This window comes from Carassius auratus, chromosome 24 (assembly GCF_003368295.1).
Source record: "Carassius auratus strain Wakin chromosome 24, ASM336829v1, whole genome shotgun sequence".
In the NCBI taxonomy this organism is placed as follows: Eukaryota; Metazoa; Chordata; class Actinopteri; order Cypriniformes; family Cyprinidae; genus Carassius; species Carassius auratus.
The window spans coordinates 13395829-13421363 of record NC_039266.1 but is presented as its reverse complement, the minus strand read 5'-3'; the positions used below and the strand labels follow the sequence as shown (position 1 = coordinate 13421363).

General features: G+C 37.9%; 1 protein-coding gene across 1 annotated transcript; it reads right to left on the bottom strand.

Annotated features, from left to right (window-relative positions):
- Window positions 1-1597: 1597 nt before the first annotated feature.
- Window positions 1598-25470, bottom strand: LOC113042342 (DNA topoisomerase 2-binding protein 1-A-like). The gene is made up of 28 exons (XM_026201133.1): window positions 25239-25470; window positions 24721-24820; window positions 24460-24594; window positions 22702-22845; window positions 22357-22538; window positions 21923-22116; window positions 21644-21835; window positions 20664-20827; window positions 20321-20484; window positions 15893-16143; window positions 15502-15812; window positions 15237-15409; window positions 14672-14883; window positions 14158-14480; window positions 12649-12834; window positions 12435-12550; window positions 12182-12305; window positions 11063-11227; window positions 10871-10964; window positions 10543-10738; window positions 10180-10397; window positions 9571-9710; window positions 9098-9197; window positions 5450-5613; window positions 5246-5374; window positions 5085-5174; window positions 4768-4929; window positions 1598-1853 (listed from the first exon to the last, which is right to left on the bottom strand). Exons 2-28 carry the CDS (start codon window positions 24805-24807, stop codon window positions 1716-1718), a joined length of 4554 nt encoding a protein of 1517 aa, XP_026056918.1. The 5' UTR covers window positions 24808-24820; window positions 25239-25470; the 3' UTR covers window positions 1598-1715.
- Between the last annotated feature and the right edge of the window lie 65 nt (window positions 25471-25535).

Sequence of the window (25535 nt, the reverse complement as noted above, 5' to 3'; positions counted from 1 at the left end):
CCAATATCAGTCTTGCAGACAGGTAAGGAGCAAAGAGGCCTTATCTGCACCAGCAGTACCAGTGCTGTATAGCTTAGGCAAATAAGTGGTTTATTACTCATTCAGGACTGAAGCAAAGAAACACAAAGGCAGAAACACAGAGTGCAGTGACATTAGCAGATTTAGGTTCGGTAAGTGAAACAGGCATTCAGAACAGCCCTTTTCCCTCCCCCTACCCGATCACCTCCCTCCCTCTGTGACAAATGGGGGATCCAACTTGGTAATCCGGAGGCTTTGAGACTGTGGTTTAACCCCCCAGTCTCAGTAGTCGGCTGGTGGCAGGCTTAGCCATGACCAGGGGAAATCATTTACATGCCCATATAGGCCACCAGACTTCTCAAGCAAATCCAGTTAGGGCACAAAGTGAATATGAGCGACAGGCATCAAGGGATTTCATGCATACTTCAATGTAAAAACATATAGTAATCTGTTATTGTGAGTGAAAAGAGTGGGGCAAAGACTAGTAGGCACAGTTTAAACACTAAAAATGAAATCCATTAAAATGAGCTTAATAGTGTAGTATATGAAGAGATGGCACTACAAAAAAGGTTGGTTGAAGGTTGTTGATAATTACATAAAAACTGTTTTTCCTATTGTTACTATAGGAGAGTACTGAAAGAGTTCAAACAATTTATGTGCATTTCACCAAGTAATAATATGAATTGGTTCTATGACATATACCAGACAGCAGCACTTGTTGCCATTAGTAACGGAACGGTTGCTGTGGACACATATGATTCTGATGTCTTTCGTAAGGAGTGTTACACAAACAGGGACTGTAAGCAACACCTTGAGTAAATGTTCATTCCCCTCTATCTGATAATCAGGATTCTCCGAACACAGTGCTAAACTGAATCACAAACCACTTTTAAATTCAAATGAAGTAGACTCTATTACTGTTTATGAGACCTCAAAGTAATTCAAGTTAATTTTCTCATTGTCTAGTTCATCCACCTGTACATTCTGTTCGACTACGCCAAATAATTGTTAAAGCGATAGTTCACCCAAAAATTACAATTTGTATTAATTACATGTTAATAACCCTCATGTCATTCTGAAGACCTTCATTCGTTTTCGGAACACAATTTTTTTTGATGAAATCCGAGAGCTTTCTGACTCTGCATATACAGTAACGCAACTATAACTTTCAACAAGACCCAGAAAGGTAGTAAGGACACTGTTAAAATAGCCAATGTGACATCAGTGGTTCAACCGCAATGTTATGAAGCTACGAAAATACTTTTAGGACGCAAACAAAACAAAAAAAAATGAATGAAGGGGTTTGGAACGACAGGGTGAGTGATTAATGACAGAATTAAACATTTTTGGGTTAACTATTCCTTTAAGCCTCTTTCTAATTATATTTAAATAGTACTTGTTCATCCATTAGTGATGGGAAAAAACACAACTCTTTTTGTACATGATAGGTAATACATGGTAATTTAAGGATAAAATGACCAGGAAGTCTTACTACCCTTCCATTCTGTAAAAAACGCTCCCTCTGCAGGGAAGAAAGTGGTAGTACATCAGACTCTAGAAATGTCTAGCAGTCTTGGACTGTGTTTCACTTTATGAATTGATTTTTTATTGACAAGACAGACATATTTTATCAACAATGTAATAATTGAATAAAATCACTTAAATACATATTACATTAGCATCTGAAATCGGATGTTTTATCTCACACGACTCTTCTTCAATGTGGACTTCTCCCCAGAGGCTTTCCGTTTGCGTGAAGATGTATCTTGAACTTTTTCTAGATCATCCGTAGCTGCACCAGGAAGATAGTAAGCATCCATTGAAGGAGAAGGCTCCTGAAAAAAGAAGCTATTTATATATGTATACAAATCATACTTTTCAATGACTACGAGTCATTTTCTCCTGATAACCCTGAAAAGAACTTAAATTACACTTTAATTTATGATCGTACAGATAAGAGCAATACATCGATCGAATCTGTAATAGTCTACTTTAAGTATACAGACATAATAGCAACGAAACTTTGTGCATTTATAAAATAAAGATAACAAACAAGGTGTGCTGTCTGCAGCCTTTGTCTGCTTCATTTAGACACGCATCATTAAAATGAACTTTAACTCTGTGAATACTCAACGAAGAGACATGAGAGAGATATCTATAGAAAGCCTGATTTTTCTACTTTTAAACAAGTGCTGCCAAAACAAATACTCTGTGATAAAGTAATCCATATGAAAACAGCGCGATGTCCGTTTTTCACGTCTCCTTTCATTATCTTCTAATGCGACCACGCCCAAACTTGGTAGGGTGGTATATATATATATATATATATATATATATATATATATATATATATATATATATATATATATATATATATATATATATATATATATATATATATATATATATATATATATATACATACATACACACACACACACACACACACACACACACACACACATCATTTTAGGCTGTTTATGTACTCTTCATTACACTGTTTGCAAAGCAGCTTTAGACAATGCTGACAAAAGGATAACAGATCCTTTTAGGTCTCTGTTTAATAGATTGACTTAAAATTCATTATAGTTTCATAAAGTTTAAAATCTAATCAAATCCAAGTCTAATCAGTTTGCAAGGAAATCTGTGATTATTGTATTTTTTTTTATATATATTCTAATGATACACATGAAAACATTTGTCAAGTTTCCAGGCATAACTAATATATTGCTTTCCAATATAATTAGGAAATAATATTATTTGTCTACTGTAATCCAGTAACAGAATACAACTTTTGATTAACTATATGGTCCTAATGAGCTGTTTGGACCCCGATAACTGCTGCTTGCAACTATCTATTTTGTTTAATATTTTTAATAGTTTTTGTGAAGATTCTTTTTTATCAGTGTTAATTTTGTCAGAAAATTCGGATTTAGTCTTAGTCTTAGTCTTTTGAATAACACACCATTTAGTTTTAGTCACATTTTAGTCATCTGAAATGTTTTAGTCTTAGTCTAGTTTTAGTCGACTAAATATCATAAGAGTTTTAGTCTTAGTCTAGTCTTAAGTCTTTTAGTATTAGTCTAGTTTTTTTTAGTAGAACAAAGTCAACTTAGTTGACTTGACTAAATGTTTCCATCAGTCTGTTATGGAATGGTATTTATAAAATAAATATAAGGCCTGCTCTCCATGAAAAATATACATGCTCTTTGAAAAAGATATGCATTCGTCCTGAATGATATGCAATGCATATGACATTCGTTCAAGATGAAGTACAGTATTATTGAAATAGACAACCACCTATATTATATTTGTATTGTATGTTCATTCTATTTCTTTATTTGTGCTATTTACACAAAGTTTACATTTTTTTTAAGTTTGTTTTTGTTCATTTTAAATAGCACTGCATAGTCTTCACTGTAAAATAAAATACACAATCAAACCAAAATGTATTCAGACACCTTCAACGTTTCTTACAACGTTTTTTTTTTTTTGTCACTAGTAAAACAATATAATCTATTCTATCTGATTTTTGGATTGACTTCTTAAATAAATTCTTGTTAAAACTACTAAGTAATTCAATAAAGAGCAGTGATTGATTTACTTTCATTTTCATACATTAAAGACACTGACAGCAGAGCTAGTAATTAGGCGCGGTCACTTTAAGAGACAAATGAATCCATTATAAAGATACGCATCCGATTTCTTTCCAACTCTTTACTTTCACTGAAGACATAACTACAGACTTTTTCGAACACACTTTCCAAGACGGGTATTTTGACATACTTAGTATGTTTGTTGTCGGTACAAAAGCAAGAAGACTTTGAGACGCGTCTCTGCTAGCTCCCTGAACACCAGAACACCGCGCTGCTGAATTGAGCTCTTTCACTTTTCACTCTTTTTCTTATGTTTATTTAAAATGCGATTTGTATTTGTTCGTTCGGGTGCAGGAGGACGCAAACGTCCTGAAGGAGAGCTCGGTTCAGTGTTGTGCGAGTAACCAGCTGCTCAGTTCAACTTTCCCGCATCACGGGGCTGAAGCCAACTTGATGTGTTGAATGCTCAGAGCACGTTATAAAACGTATTCTTAAAATACACATTTCAGTTTTAATAAATGCTAATATTAAAACATAGAATTACACATAAGTAGTTACAAAAATAATCAGTGATACATTTACGACCCCATAAAAATTTGGGTCGCAATGGCATTTCAAAAGGTCGCAGTGTAGTTCCCTGTGTAAACAACTTAACTGTTATGAAAACGTCCTCGAAACTGTGCGAATTTCTGCAAACTCATCTTTGTTCTCTTTTCTGTGTAACTGCTGCTGCGTTTGTTTAGCTGTTGCGCTTGCATTTGCCTCGGCTTTTAAAATGGCTTGGCTGCTTCTGCATAGATCAACCTACCCTCAAAGATTCGCTCTGATTGGATCTCTTCTCCATTCGTACCTCCCATATATTTTCGTCTGATTTTTATTAGTTGACTAGTCAGTTATATTTCGTCACGTTTTTCGTCATCATATCTGACTTTTTATTTAGTTTTTATTTAGTTTTCGTCCGTGAAAAAGGTTAGTTGACGAATATTTTTCGTCATAGTCTTCGTCAACGAAATTAACACTGTTTTTTATAGTCATATTGATGCACAATTACACATTTTTGGACAAACTGAGCAGCCCTTTAAACAATCAAAGCAAAAAAAAAATCCCCCAAAACGTGCTGCCCAAGTCAGGTGTCATCATCATCAGCTCTCACCTGCATGAGGTAATCAGCAATGTACTCTGGTTTTAGACATTTGACCCCCTGAGCTGCAGCTTCACTGACGTCCACTCTGACATCACCTGGTTTCAACCGACTAAAATCCACAAACAGATGTGTGGCCTCTTTAAACAGTGAAGGAGAAGGGTCTGGCAACACCTATACAGGGATAGAGAGGGTTAATACAAGACATAGAAACAACACAGACAGAAACGAGGGGAAAACAGAAATCACTGGCTGTAAGGTCACAGGAATCCAATGTTACTTATGGATTCAGTGTGGAATCAAAAGAGAAGAACACAAAAACAACAGACCTTGGCTCCCCCAGACTGCAGCAGCCGTCTGAATCCAGCCTCTCTGGCCTGGTCAATATTCAGCATCACAGTCCAACCCCCAAACGCACCCTGCATGTCAAAAGCATTAGGTGCTGAACCATGTACTTGCATGCTCACCCAAGCAAAACATATACGTGTACCTCCTTGTTTGAGCTGTCTTGTAGTGTTTTCCTCCATCGCATGGCTGCTAGTGCCAGTCTCTTTTGCTGAGAGTTGATGGATGGCAGAGCGTCCAGGATAGAGCTGCTACCCCACTCGTACTGCTCCTCCTAGTACACATACAGGATGTGAACAACATCATCTTTTATCACCGAAAGACACTAATCAGTAATGGGGACACATACCTCTATAAAGTGTCCTTCTGCACGACAGGCCTCCAGATACGAGCGATGAAGAATCCACTTGCCTGCTGCCATAGCGGCCAGATACTTCTCATTCCTCAGAGGATAACCAACAATCACATGAGTGCAGCTGGGGTCAAAACTCTGTTTCTCCAGCACAACACCACCTGCATCAAAAAGAGAAGCTTTAGATATGGAATAGAACAACTGAATATAGTAAAAATACAGAGTAAAACAAGAATTGTTTCCTATTTGAATATATTTTCAAATGTAATTTATTCTTCTGACGTCAAAAGTGAATTTTTTGCCATTACTCCAGCTGTTACTTAAAAAAAAAAAAAATAGAGTTGAATTAATCGCAAAGTATAATGGTCAATTTAATGAGAAAGGTTCAGAAAGAACAGCATTTAAGTTGTGTTCCGAAGACAAAGCTTTTACAGGTTTGGAATGACATGGGGTTAAGTGATTAATGACCACACTTTCATTCTATACTTTTTTTTTTTTTCAGATATTGTATTGAAGTAAAACTAAAATACCCTTTAAAATACCAAAAAATACTTTTTTGGTAATATTTTAAAATAAGGTTCCATTAGTTAAAGCATTAACATTAACTAACAATGAGCAATACATGTGTTAATGGATTTATTATTTTTGTTAACATTAGTTAATAAAAAATAAAAATACCACTGGATATTGTTAGTCCATGTCCATGTTTACTTTTTATAGTTTAAAGAAGAAACCAATTTGATGTATAGTTGCCATTTGAGGCTAGTTAATATATAGAAAAGCAAAACATTTTTCAGTTAGAGTGTTTTCAGCTAGTTTTTTTATGTTTATAAAATGTATTATGTAAATTGTGATAATTGCCATTACAATTTCAAGGGAATAATAATCAATTATGATTTTTGTCATAATAGTACAGCCCTAGTCTGAATGATGATTACTTTCAATGTTTTGGATTGCTGCATTTGGACTGAAAATGCAAGTACAAAATGATGCATTCTGTGTATGATACAGTGAACAGTCAAAGCACATGCAGCGGAAGCCTCCCCAGGATCCTAATGACCATCCGGTAAGGAGTTTTAATTCTGAAGGGGGCATTTTTGGCCCTACTTCTGATAAAATGAAATAAATACACAAATAACATTTAAACTGTGTTTCTGATTAAATAAAGCAGTAATTGATGTCAAAGTCAGGAGTATGTTTTGATTTAAAGGTCAGAAGCCTAAGCTTACATAAAAAAAAAAAAAAAAAAAAACCTTAACACTTGTAAATTAAATAAATTGTATATACTGTATTTTCTGGACTATAAGTCGTTTTTTCATAGTTTGGCTGGTCCTGTGACTTATAGTCAGGTGTGACTTATTTATCTAAATTAATTTTACATGAACCAAGAGAAACGAACCAATAGAAAACATTACCGTCTACAGCCGGCAGAGGGCGCTCTATGCTGCTCAGTGCTCCTGTAGTCTACACTGAAGACATAGAGCGCCCTCTTGCGGCTGTAGACGGTAATGTTTTCTCTAATATACAGTTTTGTTCAAAATAATAGCAGTACAATGTGACTAACCAGAATAATCAAGGTTTTTAGTATATTTTTTATTGCTACGTGGCAAACAAGTTACCAGTAGGTTCAGTAGATTGTCAGAAAACAAACGAGACCCAGCATTCATGATATGCACGCTCTTAAGGCGGTGCAATTGGGCAATTAGTTGAAAGGGGTGTGTTCAAAAAAATAGCAGTGTCTACCTTTGACTGTACAAACTCAAAACTATTTTGTACAAACATTTTTTTTTTCTGGGATTTAGCAATCCTGTGAATCACTAAACTAATATTTAGTTGTACGACCACAGTTTTTTAAAACTGCTTGACATCTGTGTGGCATGGAGTCAACCAACTTGTGGCACCTCTCAGCTGTTATTTCACTCCATGATTCTTTAACAACATTCCACAATTCATTCACATTTCTTGGTTTTGCTTCAGAAACAGCATTTTTGATATCACCCCACAAGTTCTCAATTGGATTAAGGTCTGGAGATTGGGCTGGCCACTCCATAACATTAATTTTGTTGGTTTGGAACCAAGACTTTGCCCGTTTACTAGTGTGTTTTGGGTCATTGTCTTGTTGAAACAACAATTTCAAGGGCATGTCCTCTTCAGCATAGGGCAACATGACCTCTTCAAGTATTTTAACATATGCAAACTGATCCATGATCCCTGGTATGCGATAAATAGGCCCAACACCATAGTAGGAGAAACATGCCCATATCATGATGCTTGCACCTCCATGCTTCACTGTCTTCACTGTGTACTGTGGCTTGAATTCAGAGTTTGGGGGTCGTCTCACAAACTGCCTGTGGCCCTTGGACCCAAAAAGAACAATTTTACTCTCATCAGTCCACAAAATGTTCCTCCATTTCTCTTTAGGCCAGTTGATGTGTTCTTTGGCAAATTGTAACCTCTTCTGCACATGCCTTTTTTTTAACAGAGGGACTTTGCGGGGGATTCTTGAAAATAGATTAGCTTCACACAGACGTCTTCTAACTGTCACAGTACTTACAGGTAACTCCAGACTGTCTTTGATCATCCTGGAGGTGATCATTGGCTGAGCCTTTGCCATTCTGGTTATTCTTCTATCCATTTTGATGGTTGTCTTCCGTTTTCTTCCACGTCTCTCTGGTTTTGCTCTCCATTTTAAGGCTTTGGAGATCATTTTAGCTGAACAGCCCATCATTTTTTGCACCTCTTTATAGGTTTTCCCCTCTCTAATCAACTTTTTAATCAAAGTACGCTGTTCTTCTGAACAATGTCTTGAACGACCCATTTTCCTCAGCTTTCAAATGCATGTTCAACAAGTGTTGGCTTCATCCTTAAATAGGGGCCACCTGATTCACACCTGTTTCTTCACAAAATTGATGACCTCAGTGATTGAATGCCACACTGCTATTTTTTTGAACACACCCCTTTCAACTAATTCAACTAATTGCCCAATTGCACAGCCTTAAGAGCGTGCATATCATGAATGCTGGGTCTCATTTGTTTTCTGAGAATCTACTGAACCTACTGGTAACTTGTTTGCCACGTAGCAATAAAAAATATACGAAAAACCTTGATTATTCTGGTTAGTCACATTGTACTGCTATTATTTTGAACAATACTGTAGGACTTATAGTCCAGTGCGACTTAAATGTTTTTTTCCTCATCATGACATATTTTTGGACTGATGCGACTAATATGTAATATGTTATTTTTGAAAACAAATTAGAAGCTCTAAAAGATTTTCAGATTTTTTAAATAACTTTACCATTACTGTTTAATTCAAACATATAATTTCTTGTTAAAAACTAAACAAATTGAAAAAAAATAAGCTGCTTATTTCCACACAGGAGAGGCTTGGTGTTGTTTACAAACAAAAGGAAATATATCGGTCTCAGCCAAAATGAGTTGAAAAATACAGTCATATCGGATATCAGCAAAAATCTTATATCGTGCATCCCTAATACAGACCTATCCATAAGACCAATTAGCTAATTGCATTGTAGTTTTGTAGTTTTACACATTCCTAAATTAAGTTCAGTGCAGTCAGGTACACTGACAGACACCATAAAAAGTACAAGAAATGGGAGAAACTAGGTTGCTTTGTGTACTAACCAAGCTCCTCTATGAGATGACTGTAGTCGATGCGCTCCTGTGGGTTCAATGAAGACAGCAAGAATCGCGGAGGATGCTTTTCCTCCTCCTTATCTTCAGTCTGTTAAAGAAAGATCCAGTTAGATCAAATTTGAATAAAAAGAATTATAACTACTGTTCATGTAAAGTTCAATTAATTTTAAAAGTTTGTTTCATTCATGAATGGATTTGCATTTTTAACACATGCAGAGACCCAGTGCTGATACTGGTGAAATATAAGCACTCTTGGAAAGCCTCATTTCCAGTCAGATTTGAGAATCAGAACTAAATTGTGTGTGTGTGTGTGTGTGTGTGTGTATGTATGTATGAATGAATCAATAAAACCGCACAAGCTTATTTATATAGCAAAAAATATATATGGTTATCTAAATAACAACATTGAGCCACTCAAAAGCAGCCAATCCTTCAAGAAAGAGAGCCCTAGGTATGTGTACCTGTGGAAGGGAAGGAACTGCAGGTTTAGAGGTGGGGAAAGCAAGAGCGAGTGCTTCAGGTGTTTCAGGGCTCTGTAGCCTATCAGCTGGAGGTGGGGTCACCTTTGGCTTCAGCTGTGCGTCGATGACTTCAAATGCAGCTGTGAAGGGTCAGAAGGGTTGAATCAGAACATTTATAAAGTGATTTTACGTCTTTACACTAGGGTTCAAAAGTTGAGGTATGTTTTTTTATTTATTATTCTTTTATTCAGAAAGAATGCATTTATGGATGAAACGGTTATTGGTGTGATAAACCATGATAAAAAGTACCGATGGTTAGTATTACCATTTCATATTTAATTACCATTTAAACAAATGTTTTTTTTTTCATTTTTTTGGAAAATCTGCTTTACCTTTTCAACTATACATTTCATTTGAAACTATACTTAAAAGTTGAAAAGTCTGTAAATTAAATAGCATTTCCTTAATATTGCTGTTTTTACTGTATTTATGATCAAGCCTTGGTTAGCATAACATTAAGAAATTCTTACCAAACCTAAACTTTTGAATAGAAGTGTATCTGGCAAAAGTATGTCAATTTTCTGAAAATGTAAAGCATTTTTCTCATACCCATTTCCACAAGCTCCGAGTCGGTCATAGAGTCCCTGGCTGTGTGGTCAGAGAGGGGCGGTGGGACGATGGTTTCAGAGTGTTGGGAGGGGCTGCCAGGCCACTGCAGGTTATCAGCCAGTTTAGCTCTCTCCTCTCGTGCAGTGGGGTCATCCCACACGATCTGCTCACTCTGAGATGGCTCTGTGTTCAGGTCCACAGCTACTTGACGTGACATTCTGCCAAAACACAATCTTTTATCATGCGGTCTTAAAAACCCAACTTTCACAATGGGAAAAAGTGATGCAACAGCAATCAGATGCTACAAGCTTTAAGATAGTGAAGGGATCAGAGACAGTACTCTAGCTAGTCTTGTTTTTATACCGTAGGGCCTCTAAAGTGCGGCTGCGTCTTCCCATTCGCCCCAGGCTGTCCGGGGTGTGGGGTGATTCTAGTCCCCCTGAGCCTGTCCTGACCAACCGCGAGGAGCCTCGACGGCCGCTGGTCAGTTTAGTAGCAGACATGATCTCCTGAAGTTGCTTTTGAAGACTCTCTCTCATCTCAAGCGTTTCTGTGAGATCTGAGGGAGGGAGAAGATAAAAAAAAGGAATGAAGGCAGAGATCAAGCTTTGAATTGTGACTTTAGATCAGTCAGAGACAAACATGGAGATTTAATACAGGAATCAAAGACACATCTTTAAAGATGACTCACTTCTTTCAGTGCTGGCGGTCTGATCTTTCTCAGGCTCTCCCACACTGACACTCCGAGGAGTAGAGATGTCTGCGATGCTGTCAACAGGACTAAGCTTTAAAGGATCACAAGTTACAGGATATTAAAAAAACCTCTATATGATAGAGCTAAAGTGTATGGGTATGGGTGCAGTGAAAGGTATAAATCCGTCACCCTGGTCTCCTCATTCTCTGTAAACGGCCTGAGTCTGGTGCGGGGGGTGGACGGAGGAGGTGACCTCTGAGTGCTATCTGCCACCTGACTCATGGTGAGGCTCATTTTGGGGTTGAATGTAAAAGGGTAGAGTGACTCGGACACATGCTTCTGCTCATCTGCACACTGAAAATAATATGTACAACGGGATTTAAACCTCCAGCTTTTCATCATGTTTAAGGTTATTTTTATGTACTAATAAAACAGTTCACATCTTTGTTGCATGTTTAAATAAATATAATATGAAATACAAGTTTGTTTTTGTTTTTTTAACTTGACTGATTAAAAGTAGTGTTTCCATTACAGATCTGCGAAAAACTTCAGCAATATTTTATAAATGTTGATTAAAAAAAAAAAGTATTGCGAACCGTGCATTTGCATTAACTGATGTTATGCGACTAAATCTTATATTTTTTCCTTTCGCGACAAATCATGGTGACAGATTTTGGTAGTATTATGTAGATCGCAGCCACTGCACTAGCCATTATATTTAATCAAAGCTTCTTCTGAAACGTGTGGCTCATATAAACACATACATTGACTAGAGTGGCCGTGATCAGCTCCGTAACACGCCGCAGATATGTGCAGTGTAAATTGTCTAACAAGAAATGGCAAGGAAAGCCCCTTATACTTAGAGCGGCCACATATGAAGTGTTTCTTAGAGGTTATAGTACATTGAAGAGTGATATGACTTTTTACGTAAGCCACGTGCTCTGTAAATGCAAAAAAAAAATCCTATTCCTTTTACAAGCTGCCTTTAAAACTGTTATTCGAGCTTAAAATCTTTTTTGTGATATATGGGTATTTTGCTAAATTTATACGTTTCCAATAGGCGCATTTTCAATTTTCAATTTGCGCAATTTGAAATGTAATGGAAACGCAGCCAATGATAGTAAAAACATTATGTAACAAAGATTTGTTTTTCAAATAAATCCTTTTCTTATTAAATCAAAGATTCCTGAATAACTGCATCACAGATTCCACAAAAATATAAAGCATTAATACTTCAACTTCCATGCGTTAATTCAGAATGAACACATTCAGAATTTACACAGACACCCGGTTTTGTGAGATACGTACAGCCTGTAGCCAGTGTTGTGACACTATATGTAGTCCTCTCTCTTTGACAGCTTTGTATTCCTTACTGTTGTCTCCTACTTTACCCTGGTAGATGTAGTGAGTGACAGAGTCATCACACGACCATCTATAAGAGAGAAAATGCATTAACTCCACCAGTTTGGTTAAAAACAAATCTGTATTTCCAACCAACATCTCAGATTGCATTATTACTTTTAGACAGACTCACTGAAAATGAGAGAGATTTGGCATATACCTGAAGTCTGCTCCTAGAGAGGCGGCCACTGCATTGAGTTCACTCTGTTTCTTGCTTAATTTCTTGCTTATACACACCACCACCCCACTAAGAGGAGCTGCAGCCTTCTGCTTCACCTGCAAGACACAGACACACCTGAATATATCTGTATACACATAGAGGTTCTGAGTGTGTGTATGTGTATGTGTGTGTGTGTGTGTGTGTGTGTGTGTACCTCAGCTTCAGGCTCTTTTCCCAGTTGTGGACTGGCAGTCATGGCTGCGAGACTCGTGACATGACTGCGGTTGCTGTTGGCAACTGCAGCTTTAAGGTTCCTCTCAATGACCTCCGACAGAGGAGTCTCAGCCCCCTGACCTTGCTGAGGCTTATTACCAGGAGTCTGCAAATGGTCAAACACATCCTACGACACAGACATACCACCATATTACAAAATGTTTAGTTTTATCTTAATCATTTTGCACTTGTCTCTGACCATTAGAAGAAATGTAATACTGAATAGACAAAAAAAAATTGTAATGGGTTAAAAGTGCCATAGAATGCAAAAATCACTTTTACAAGATGTTTGAACACTGTTGTGTGGCCGCAGTGTGTGAAAACAACCAGCCTATAAATGGTAAAAATCCACCCGCTCATTGTTTTATAATCCCAAAAGTTCATAAACAGTCTCCCCACAATAGCACTTCTAGGTTTCTCACTACTATGATGACATAGTCGATGAAAGTCCCGCCCATTTGTGACGCTCTCTGCCCTATTAGCATATTCACAGCTCTGAGTGAGAAGCAGCGGTCCTCTATTACTGTTCTCTTACTGTAACTCTCATTTTCAAAGGAAATGTCCTAAAAAAAAACATTATAAAAAAAAACTCCTATACAATTGCGCTTACATTTTACACTGGACTGTCCCACAAACGTGGGTCAGTTCAGCGCTAGAGTTGTGCAAAGATTGCTTCTAAAAGAGGAATCGATACCAACGCTTCATCTGCAAACATCCAGACTCCAGGCAAAGTAAGCATCACACACCATATTTTGTTTTCCAAAATAGCTTCTTGGCTCTCTGTAAGGTTGATGTTGCTAAAGCTACCACTGTCTATCTTCAGTGATGCTCCATTCATGTGCTACCAGAATGATCGAAAATAGGAATGTGGTAGTTAAAAATTGCATTTGGAAGCAATGTTAAGTCAGTAGCCACCAGTTAAACTGTTACACCAGTTATGCATAAGCTCTTGAAGCTCCAGCAGGGTTGGGAGGTTTTCACAACACAACCAGCTCAACTGCTACTCAAACTCGACTTGCACAATCACATTTTGAGGGGGATCCCCGGTAAAAATCACATTCCGGTGGGGTAAAATATACATTTTTTGTGGGATTCCATTCCACTGGTAAAATTAGCATTTTAGGGGCTAAATACCACATTATTGGGGTTGCTTAAACCCATGGGGAAATGGGATTAGGCAACCCCAACAGCTCCTTTTGTCTTAGATCATAAAAGTGGCAATTTAAACAAGCTATAAAAAATTATCAGTGTGGTATTTTGTGATAAAACTTAATATACAGACTCTGGAGACATCAGAGAACATTTTAAAATATTGTATAAATGCATTCTATGGCATTTAAATTTTTCTGACAATGGAACAAACAGTGTTGCCTTTTCATATCAGTCTATGAACTAACTTTTTAACTCTAAACAAGGCTTATAATTAAATCCCTTCCCATGTCCAGCTCACCTTTGTGTTAAATGAGGGTCCGAAGAGTTTGTCTCTGCTCAGGAACCGAGAGGGAGTGTCTAGTTGGAGGGAAGAGTCTTTCTGCAGGGCTCCTTTGGCCTCCTCCTGTCCTGGGGTTGCTACATTGGCCTGCTCCTCCTCTCCCTGTCTCAGCTTCCTGACTGCTGAGCGGACAGTGCGACTCTGAAAGCGAGCCGTGTCCAGAGGGGTGATGGCAGCACTATTTTGTGGGCCCAGAAGTGGTAACTCTGGAGAGCGCTGAAGGAGGTGCAGTGGTGGCGGGTATTTCTGAGATGCTCCGACAAAACTGTCCTCGGTTCTCTCTATACAAAAAAAAAAATCACAAAGAAAGAGTGATATTTGGTGTCCAAGTTGTATACTATACTGGTCTATGACATCGCTTAAATTGTATTAAGTCAGTCAAAATATAATTTCAGTCTTAAAATCATAACTCTGTCACAGCAGGTTGTTAATTAGTCACAAAACATTCTTTATAATTCTACTTCTGACTGACCTGGAGAGGGAGGCAGGTCAACCAGGTATCGTGCCTCATCAGCACGCTTCCCTGTTCTGGCAGATTCTAAAACCCAGCGGATTGTGACTGCAGGTAGACCCCATTTCTGGGCCGCCTGGTACTTTGTGCCCTCAGGAGTCTGGAGTACCAAATGAGTGCTGGCCAGCATTCCTTTTCTCTGATTAGCAGTCCGCACAAAGTAATCCTGAACACTGCAGACCGGTGTGTAGGGGGAGAGAGATAAGAAAACATGAGATTAGCTCTGAGAAAAAATTATATATATGTAAACACTTGTAGTTCTGAATAGTAAAATTGCAGTTGCGCTTCAAAGTTACATTTTAAAAACTCTTAGGTCTGATGTAAGGCATGCAGGATCAGGTTAACGAGGCAGCAAAACTTGCTCGATGGTTTTGTTTTTCGCAGCATTCCTGTGTTTACAGTGGAAGTTCGAGGTGGCTGAGTCGGCGCATAACATCATAAATGTTATGTGAGTGGCTTATGGGTGACCAATGATTTTAAACTTGGAACTACCTAGAAGGTGAGGACTGTGATCAAAAGGTCTTACCTCGCTCCCAGGTGTTCAGCAAGCTGAATGAGAGACTCCCGCTCAGATCCAGTGAACTGACTGACGGACAACACACAGTCTTTGAGAGGATAGAAGCCTTCTCTCACTGCTACTGGAGTGAACAGAGGATGAGAGGGTAGTGGCAAAACACACTGCTGCTCCACACACATGGCCTGAGCACAAACACACAAACACTCCATTAGTAATAAAGAAACATCACAGAAAGTATCCTGCCTGTGCATAGACTCAAACGTATCTTTCTCACCAGCCAGGTATCTGTCGCAACCTCATCTACCGTGGCCTCCACATCACAGCCCAACAGTGGCACGATGGCATAATGCGCCACAGCTCTGGAGCGGCCGACCAAGATCTTCCCAGCGTTTTCCATGACTAGTTCTGAGAGCTGCGCTTCAGCCTCAGCTCCAAAACCAACCAAAATAAAACGCTTCCCTGCAAAAAGGCCACCCACTGAGGTTTCAACAAAGGTGGAGTCTTTCACTGCAGGTGGAGGCTCTGGAAGCAAAACGCTCTCGCTCTGCCTGGTGCTGGTACTATCAGTGGCCTGAGGCAGCTCCACTATGGGAAAGACAGGCAAGGAAGAATAAAGGAGACAGACAGGTGTAGACTGAGGAGGATTTAAATATTTATCAACTCACCCACAGTCTGGTCATTCTCCATGTACTGTGATAGCAGGTCTTCCTCTGCTCTGGCTTGTCGGCCTGGACTACGGGCAGGAGGGGGAGCTATAGAGGGTCTGGAGGCGCGGGGGGCAGCTTTGTGAGGAGCAGGCATATCAACAGCAGCTGGGGCAGGGGGCAGAAATGAGGGGTGAAGGTAACCATCCTCTGGGAGCAAAGAGCCACGGGAGAAACTCTCCAGCAACCACTGCACGGTCACTATATGGGGTCTGAGGAGAAGAACACAGAAGCAGTGGACTTTACACCAGGGGTGGTTCTAGAGCCTTTTTAGGTGGGATTCAGCCCTACTAACACTTTAATCAGCTATCTGAATGATCAGGCCAGTGCTGTTTCCTCAAAGTTTATCAAGATGTCACAAGAGATCTCAATGTGGTACTCGCCCGCTGTGATAAATCATATAACTTTAATAGGCAATTGTCTATATTTACTTCATCCAGTAATAGAGTTTTTATAAGCACTGTAAAATACAGTTAAGGTAATTTGTATCACTGTACCTAATGGTCTCTCTGAGGGCTAAATCCCCCTGAGGGTGAAATCCTAGAAGAATGCATAAAGTGAAGTGAAGTGACATTCAGCCAAGTATGGTGACCCATACTCAGAATTTGTGCTCTGCATTTAACCCATCCGAAATGCACACACACAGAGCAGTGAACACACACACACACACACTGTGAGCACACACCCGGAGCAGTGGGCAGCCATTTATGCTGCGGCGCCCGGGGAGCAGTTGGGGGTTCGATGCCTTGCTCAAGGGCACCTAAGTCGTGGTATTGAAGGTGGAGAGAGAGCTGTTCATGCACTACCCCCACCCACAATTCCTTCCGGCCCGAGACTAGAACCCACAACCCTTCGATTGGGAGTCCAACCCTCTAACCATTAGGCCACGACTTCCCCTTATATATAATATAAAATAATATTTTACTCTATTATAAATGAAATGTTGAATTCTAATAATTAAAAAAAATATATATTTAAATAATAAAAACATTCTTTAAATGTGAAATTAAAACTGTCGGTATGTGGCAGCAAGTCACTGTAAATTATTCAGGAACAAAACTCTGTCATTGCGCAAACACGTAAAATAGTGCTGTGTGGCAGTGTTTGAAATTATTTTTGTTGGCGAAATAGAGGAAAAACAGCCAATATGGCGTCTAAAATGTAAATCTCTTAATAAACTTCTTGTTTATTGAACTATCATTAAAAAACTATATTAAATTTTAATTATGGTAAATTTGAGGGGAAAAATGTGCACTCTGTGAAATTTATTAACTATATGAAGTGGTATAAATATACAATTTTCTGCCACCATGTCTTGAATTTGGTGATCATTCTAAATGTATTTTAACAGACTGAATCATGCAGTGAAAGAATGCATTCTAAATGCACACACGCACTAGTCTAGTCTTCTCTGTAGGTGCTTTGAATGGTCTTTGCAAAATACACGCTAATTTCAAATAGCACACTGAACGACAATTATGATATTATCTAGGGGTGTGACGGTTAGTATATAACCGTGAGACCGGCGGTTATAGTTGAACACCGTCATTAGAACTCTATAACCGCCAAAACCATGTCATTAAAATATTTTTTACAAACATTTTTTATCAAAAATTATTTTCATTTTTTAGATAGGATCATACGATGCGCAATATATAGGGAGACATGGTTTTTACCACTTAATGAAGTTTTGTAAATCATCAGACATGATATTTACCACTTCATAAAATTTTGCTTTGTAGAAAACCTTTCTTAAAAACGAATTTCGTTTTGTACAAATTTTATCTTAATTTTAATAAATGTTTCATCAACCAATTGCATGTATTTTAATAAATAAAAAGCAAATAAAGCAGACAATGATAACCGTGACATGGAAGCACCAGCGCGCCGCGTTCACTTGCACTGCAATGTGACCTAGAGCACATCTCATCGTAAATGAAACTCAGCGTAGGCCTATGCCTCATACTTTAGCATTAAATATCTTTGCTGCATCATTTCTAGAACAGACAATGGCTTTTTTTTGCGGCTCGCATCAGCAAAGCATTGCATCGCCATAGACCGCAAAACAAGCAGTGGATGGCGGGCGGGTGCGGATTTGAAATTTGCTCTATGATTTCCATGAAGCAAAAAACGAGGACGGAATCTCGAAATCCAGTCATGAAAATGAAACTTGCATTTTAATATGGACAGTCATGGAATTTGCCAAAGTTAGCATAAAATAATCAAATCAAATCTCCATATGGACCAGTATCTGTAAATGTTAAGCCGCAAAAGTTGTTTAAAATATAAATCCGTGTTCTGCGCGTCTCTGTGTGAATTAATGAATGGCAGAGACGTGCAGGTTTGTTTACTACATAGACTGAAGCGCATGACGCTTGCATTAATTTCAGCATCTGAGCTTCAGAGTTCTCTCTCCTTCAAGCGATCTGAACTTTTCAGCTCATCTCAATGGACACACAGCGCACCTGTATTTGACACTCTGTAAACTCTTTGTGAATGCGCACGACTCACCGTCACTTTACTGTTTCATGTTTTGCTCACACATGCAAAGAGAGAGAGAGCGAGAGTCTTACCACGCTTAAACAACACGCTATATGTAAACTATTCTTTGTTGTCTTCTCCTGTCAAAATAATGGATTAAATTTAGAATTATTCATATTCATTTTCGAACAAGCAGAAGACATACCAGTTTCTCCGGTAGTGGGCGGAGCTAATGGGCAAATGGCAATGGCTTTTTTTTTGCGGCTCGCATCAGCAAAGCATTGCATCGCCATAGACCCCAAAACAATCAGCGGATGGCGGGCGGGTGCGGCTTTGAATTTTTTTTTTTAAAACGTTGGCGCGGATGATGAGTTTTGTGACAGATCTCCTTAATAAACGGAGGTCTGAAATCTCTGCCCCTTTACCGATCAGAGCGCGCGCTAACACGGAGTTAACCCGCTATCTCCAAGAACAACCAATTGACTTGGACCCCCCCCTCCCCCCCCGACGGTTATTTTATGAACCGTCACATTTGACTCACATCATAACCGTCATCACCAATTCTGAAACCGGCACACCCCTAATATTATCGCACACCCCTACCTTGCACTTTCTGCAACTAGTAACCTTGACATGGAGTTAGGGGCCCATTTACACTACGTTTAACACAAGTAAAAAAAACTGGAAACTTTTTATGCATTTTGTCTGTTTGTTTACACGACAACGGCATTTTGGGGACTAAAAACTCATATTTTTGAAAACAGGTTTCAATTTTTTCTTTTTTTTTTTAAATGCCACCGTTATAGTTTCCTTGTAAACACCCAAAACAGGAATCTTTGAAAACGCATACGCATGTGTAGTACATGCTAGGTAGGTAGACATGTCGATTTTAAAGGCAAGCGTGAACAAACATACACAACAACGGTGGAGTATATGGTACTGCTGTTGCTTCTCAAGAGTTTGCTAATGCTTCTTCAGCAAAGTGTGGATTTACTTCAACAATATTACAACCAACAGCAGAGATGAATCATATACAACATATAATCTAGGGATGCATCGATCCAATACTCCGTATCGTATCGGCTCTGATACTGCCATTTTCTCCCGAATCGGGTATCGGTCAGATGAACCGATCAAAATCCGATATTGTGCGTATACTATTCTGTGTTATTGTTGAGCCTCATGAAAGACACAAAAACATTATAAAGCACCAAAAAGTTTCCATGCACTATATTTCAAGTGTTCTGAAGCTGTTCCATAGTTTAATGTGAGGTACAGATTAATATTTAAGTCATTAAATTCAAGTTCAAATAAACTCTACTTTCCGCTGCGGATTGTCATCAACAATCAAACTACAGTTACTACAGGTTACTACAGTCAAAACAATGAAACACTCTTCAAGAGCGCACAGTAACTGAGGTTTAAAACTGTTCAAAGAAAAGGCTCAATAAACTAACGCACAGATTTAATACATTAAGTATCTACACAAAAAGCAATGTATAACATGTTACCAGATTTAGACATTCACTTTTATTTGTAAATAAAAATGTTTCACTTATGTTTCATTAAAATGAAGTTGTCTTTAATGCAGTAGATTGTGTTTAACACACAAAAGAGTGACGGTCAGGTCAAGTATAGAAATTCTACATTGATTAAAAAAACTGCGCTGGTATCGGATTAGATCGGTATTGGCAGATGTGCAGGATTTTCTGTATCGGATCAGTTCAGATTTTTTTTTTTGCAGTGCCAACTACTGGCCAACTACAGTGTTTTTGGCCATTTTCACGGATGTGTAAACGCAAATCATTTTGAAAATGTTGTCATGCATACAACTTTTTAAAAATACAATTGAAAAACTTTTCTGTTTTTGACTGCCTTGTTGTTGTGTAAACATAGCCTTAGACTGACCTGTGAGTGGCTTTGTCAAGGAAGACTTTGACCCCCTGGTCTGGTTCACCCATCACTATATGGGTCAGCTCTTGGCTGGGCTGGTTGTAGCGCAGCCCTCCGGCAGAGTTCACCATCCGCCGCAGTTTCTCCAGTTTCTTTCCTGATACGCCACATAGATATAACTAAAAGACAAAAGAAAGCGAAAAAGGGTCAGTGATGGAAGTTTTTTCCTTCCAGATTCAACGTTTAAATTCACACAAATGAAAAAGATATCTCATAGGCTTAATCCTTAAGATATCACTAAACGCTGTCTCAAATGCATCACTTAAAATTGTTCAGGAAATGTTTAAAACAAACTAACCTTACAGCCATCCAACAGGTCATCAACTCGACAAACAGTGACATCAAATGAGTCAACTGGATCAGGAGTCTCTATGTGGCTGATTCCTGCTGTGGTGAGGGCTGTTTCATTGACATTCATACTGATATTAGAAATATGGCTCAATCCCAGAAGTGAGGGACCTTCTGCACAAACAAATAACAGAGAAATATACACCTGTAAACTCAATAAATCATACACTGGAACTGGTCATAATTAGTGAAAAAGTGAAAGTGACGTGACATTCAAGTATGTTGACCCATACTCAGAATTCGGGCTCTGCATTTAACCTTTCCAAAGTGCACACACACAGAGCAGTGAATACACACACACACACACACACACACACACCCGGAGCAGTGGGCAGCCATTTATGATGCAGCGCCAGGGGAGCAGTTGGGGGATCGGTGCCTTGCTCAAGGGCACCTAAGTCATGGTATTGCCAGCCCGAGACTCAAACCTACAACCCTAGGGTTAGGAGTCAAACTCTCTAACCACTAGGCCACAACTTAAAATTAAAAATGTATCTTTGAAATACGTCTCATGGGATCTACGAGGCTGCATTTATTTTATCAAAAACACAGTAAAACAGTAATATTGTGAAAATTTAAAATAAATGTATTTTAATGCATTTATTCCTGTGTTAGAAAAAATGAAATTTTAGCAGTCATTACTCCTTCAGTGTCAGAGATTCAAACACAAAAACATATATCATTACTATCATTTTTTTTTTTTTTTTAATAAAAATTAAATAAAATCACTGTGCTGCATAATATTTTATTGGAAATTCTAATATTTGAAAGATTCCTTGAATACATTTTTTTTTATAAAAACATTGGTAACAATATTTATTAACAATAAATCAATTTAAAGCGTTGTGTTAATCTCTTTCCAAAAATAAATTATTTCCGTACAACACAAATGGTGCCTCAAGCTGAATGATAAAACAGTGTTTTACTCACCCTCTTTGCTCCTGTTGGATCCTGTAGGAGTGGAAGTGTTGGGTCTGCCTGGCTTCTCCTCCGCCGCCTTCTTTCCACGCTCCACGGCATACCTGCTCTCATCCTGACAGAAGCCCTTCTCGATGCTGTCAAACAGCCAGTGCAGGGACACACAGTATACGTTCCATTTACGGGCAAACTCATATTTCTGACCTGAAATGCAACACACAAAATGAAGTGAAGAACATCCTAGGACTGTGTCCAAAAACATACTGATGAGGTCGGAGATTACAGGGTCACCTGTGGGTTCACTGGCAATAAGGTGAGTACACTCATTCATCTTGAGCTGCCCTGTGTAATTGCCTCCATTCTGGTCACACAACCTCTGAACCTCTTTACGCTCCACAGTAGAGAGTCCCGTCACACACACCGTACAGCCTTTCAGGACTGGACACCGATAGTCCTCCGTTTTCAGTTCAGAGTGATGGAAAACACTGTGGGGGAAAAAAGAAAACAAAGATTGTGAAGGGTTTTTTTTAGCCTCACCATCTGGTACACAAGTCATCAGAGTAGAGATGTTGTGAAAGTAAGGGGACGTTATTTTGTTTTTAAAGATGTGTATGGTATGGATAAATTGCTTATAACAACACTGCAATACTCCATTAAATGTTGAGTTGTCAATTTCGAGTTCACAGTGACTTATCCCATGGTGACTTTAACCATGTAGACTTTACCTATCCTGAGACTTTTCCCAGCATACTTTCACCCAGCTGGGCAAAAGAATGGGCTTCCCAAGGCTTGCGGCCACCAGGTATTTCTTACTCCCCACTTCACCTGCCACCAGGTGAGTGACAGACACATTGAGATCACGGTAGACCCGTCCACCCATCAGCTGGACAAGATCCATCACTTCACTCTACAAGAACAACAAAACAGCTGCTTAATTGTCGTGTAGATCTGCACATGCAGATGTAATTATTTCACTATTTCTATGACATTTTATACACTCTGTAAGCAAAGATGGAGAAAATAAGCAATTGCAGTATATATTTGACTTAATAATCAATGTGTTTCCTTACCCGTGCCTCTTTGTCAAGGTTGGTGCAGGAGATAGTGACATCAGCCATGGCCATGTTGTACACGGGCTGCTCTGCTTTGGGCACACATCTCTGCTTCTGCAGACAAAACAGCACTACCAGAGGACTCACGATCCTGCATCCCAGCTGCAAACATGACAAACATAGTTTTGCTAAATTATTAACATTGTAAAATTATTGAACGTAACATTTGTAATGTTACAAAATTTCAGATTTCAGTTTCAAATAAATGCGCTAAAATGAAAAAAAAAAATTAAATAAATCACTAAACTTTAGTGTGCACGTATAAAAACTTAAGTTATACATCACTCAGGTTTTGTAAATAATGCAGAGATTAGCGATGTACAAAAATATCAACAGCCACAAAAAATTTTTGTTTTTGTTTTTTTTAACGTTTAATAAGTGTTTCACTGATGACATCTTTTGATTGTGTCATTGTTTATTTTGTGAAAATTAGAAAGATACACTACGAGTCAAAAGATTTTAAACAGTAAGTTTTTTGTATTTTTATTTTTTGTTTGTTTTTTTAAATAATTCTATTCTGCCCACCAAGCCTGAATTTATTTATTTATTTTTTTTCAAAAATAATGCAAAAGCACTATTATTGTGAAATAATTTTACGATTTATAATAACTGCTTTCTATTTGAATTTATTTTAAAATGTAATTTATTCCTGTGATCAAAGCTAAATTTTCAGCATCGTTACTCCAGTCTTCAGCGTCACATCCTTCAGAAATCATTCTAATATGCTTATTTGCTGTTCAAGAAACACTTTTATTATTATTATTAATAATAATATTATTTAAAACAGTCAAGTTAATTTTTTTCAGTATCCTTTGATGAATAGAAAGATCCAAAGATCAGCATTTATTCAATTTAATTTATTTGAAATAAAAATCTTTTGTACACTAAATAACATCTGAAGGCTTGGAGTCAGTATATTTAAATCGTTATATATGTATTATTAAATTATGAAATTATAGAAATGAATACTTCTTTAGCAAGAATGCATTCAATTGATAAAAAGTCATGAGAAAGACATTAATAAATAATAAGGTTTCAAAATATTTCTATTTCAGATAAATGCTGATCTTCTGAACTTTCTATTCATCAATGAAACCTAAATAAAATTCTACTCAGCTCTTTCCAACAGTTTTTTGAGCAGAATATAAGAATGATTTCTGAAGGATCGTGTGACTGGAGTTATGACGCTAAAATACAGCTCTGAAATCACATTTTCAAATATATTCAAATAGAAAGCTGTTATTTTAAATAGTAAAAATCTTTCACAATATTACTGCTTTTGCTGTTTTATGGATCAAACACATGCAGGCTTGGTGAGCAGAAGAGAATTCTTAAAGATTCTTTGTTCAGAAACTTTTGACTGGTAGTGTAAGCTACAATTACACATGTCAGCGCTTCACCCGGACCAAAAATAACTCTAGAGTAGCAATAGATAAAATTTGTTCAGCAGAAATACCAAGGCAGCTTGTTTGCTGAAGAACTATGACTGGTTTATCACCCTTTGAACAGTTTAAATTAGGTTTTGATGTCTCTGTAATAAATTCTTTGAGTCAAAAAATTCATTTCAAAAGTTCATCAGTAACCGAGACCATAAAAAGCTACACATTTCATATAAATGCTATAAATTAACACAGAATTATATTTTCTCTGGATGGAATGGAATTAAAGTGGCCAACTGCTTATCAATACAAAAAGTGAGGAGTCCCACAAACACACCCCTCTGCAGCGATCAAAGGCACTGCTGGTGAAGTCACTGAAAACAAACAGGGACTTGTCATTGTGGTCCAGCTCTAGAGCGGCTTCCTCGTCCAACGTCTGCACGTATTTCTCTGACTGCAGTTCCACTATTGCCTGAAGATGAACAAATGATTATTTGAGCAAAAGACATCAAGTAGTGCTATTAAGGTTCAAAGGATATTATAAAATATAAGAAGCATTCAGTGACAGATGTTAACAAGAATGACACATTATGATCACCTTATAGGCCTGGAGAGCAAGATCACTCTTTTGTCCATTGCGTTCAACAAATTTCACAATGTATGCCTCCTTGTTGCCTTCTGACATGCTGGCATATAATCTACATCACGTGGAAACAAACGGGCAAGGATTTAATGTCATCATTAAACACTGTAAACATCTGCTAATCGTTAACGTTAGTATCCCGTTCTCTCAATAGTGTCATTTCTTTATGTAATACCTGTATATTCGATTTTGTATTAGGTTTAACAAAGTAAATAATAATTTAATACAAAAATCGAACAACGGATGGATGGTGTGTAGGATTATGACACAAATAATGCATAATCCTCGATGTCTCACTGCAGGTTGTTTTGATTATCTCATAAACAAGGCCAAGACGTCAAAGAGTCAAACTGTTGTACAGCTCTAAAACCGTGTAAGTGAATCTATTGCGTGTCTTCTTGAATTTATTAAAATAAAACTAACGTAAGTAACGTTACCTGAACAAACACTCATAATAACAAATGAAGACTTACCGCAAGACCTAGCAGAATCTTGATTACGAGGATTAAAACTAATTTCTAGAAGATTTTGATCTCATTTAAACTTAGTTTTTATCATTTCATCGCAGACACACATAGAAATATAAGACAGCAGGATAATTAAATTGCTAATCTGTCAGTATTTTATTTTGAAAATTCGTGTGAAGCCGTATTCCAGTCATTCGCGCCATCAGCTCGGAGAATAACTTCCGCTTCTCTTCTGTTTCTGTGGTGAGATAAATTATTAAAACTTATGACCGCCACCCATCGGACTGGAGGAGTGTAGTATCA

What these genes read in the sequence shown, in the direction of transcription:
- LOC113042342 (XM_026201133.1), bottom strand. Translation starts at nt 24,807, where the DNA reads ATGTCAGAAGGCAACAAGGAGGCATACATTGTGAAATTTGTTGAACGC. An exon ending in TGGGAAAAGTCTCAGGATAG is followed by an intron (nt 22,117 to 22,356) that starts GTAAAGTCTACA and finishes TTTCCCCCACAG; the next exon opens with TGTTTTCCATCACTCTGAAC. An exon ending in TTGCGACAGATACCTGGCTG is followed by an intron (nt 15,410 to 15,501) that starts GTGAGAAAGATA and finishes GTTTGTGCTCAG; the next exon opens with GCCATGTGTGTGGAGCAGCA.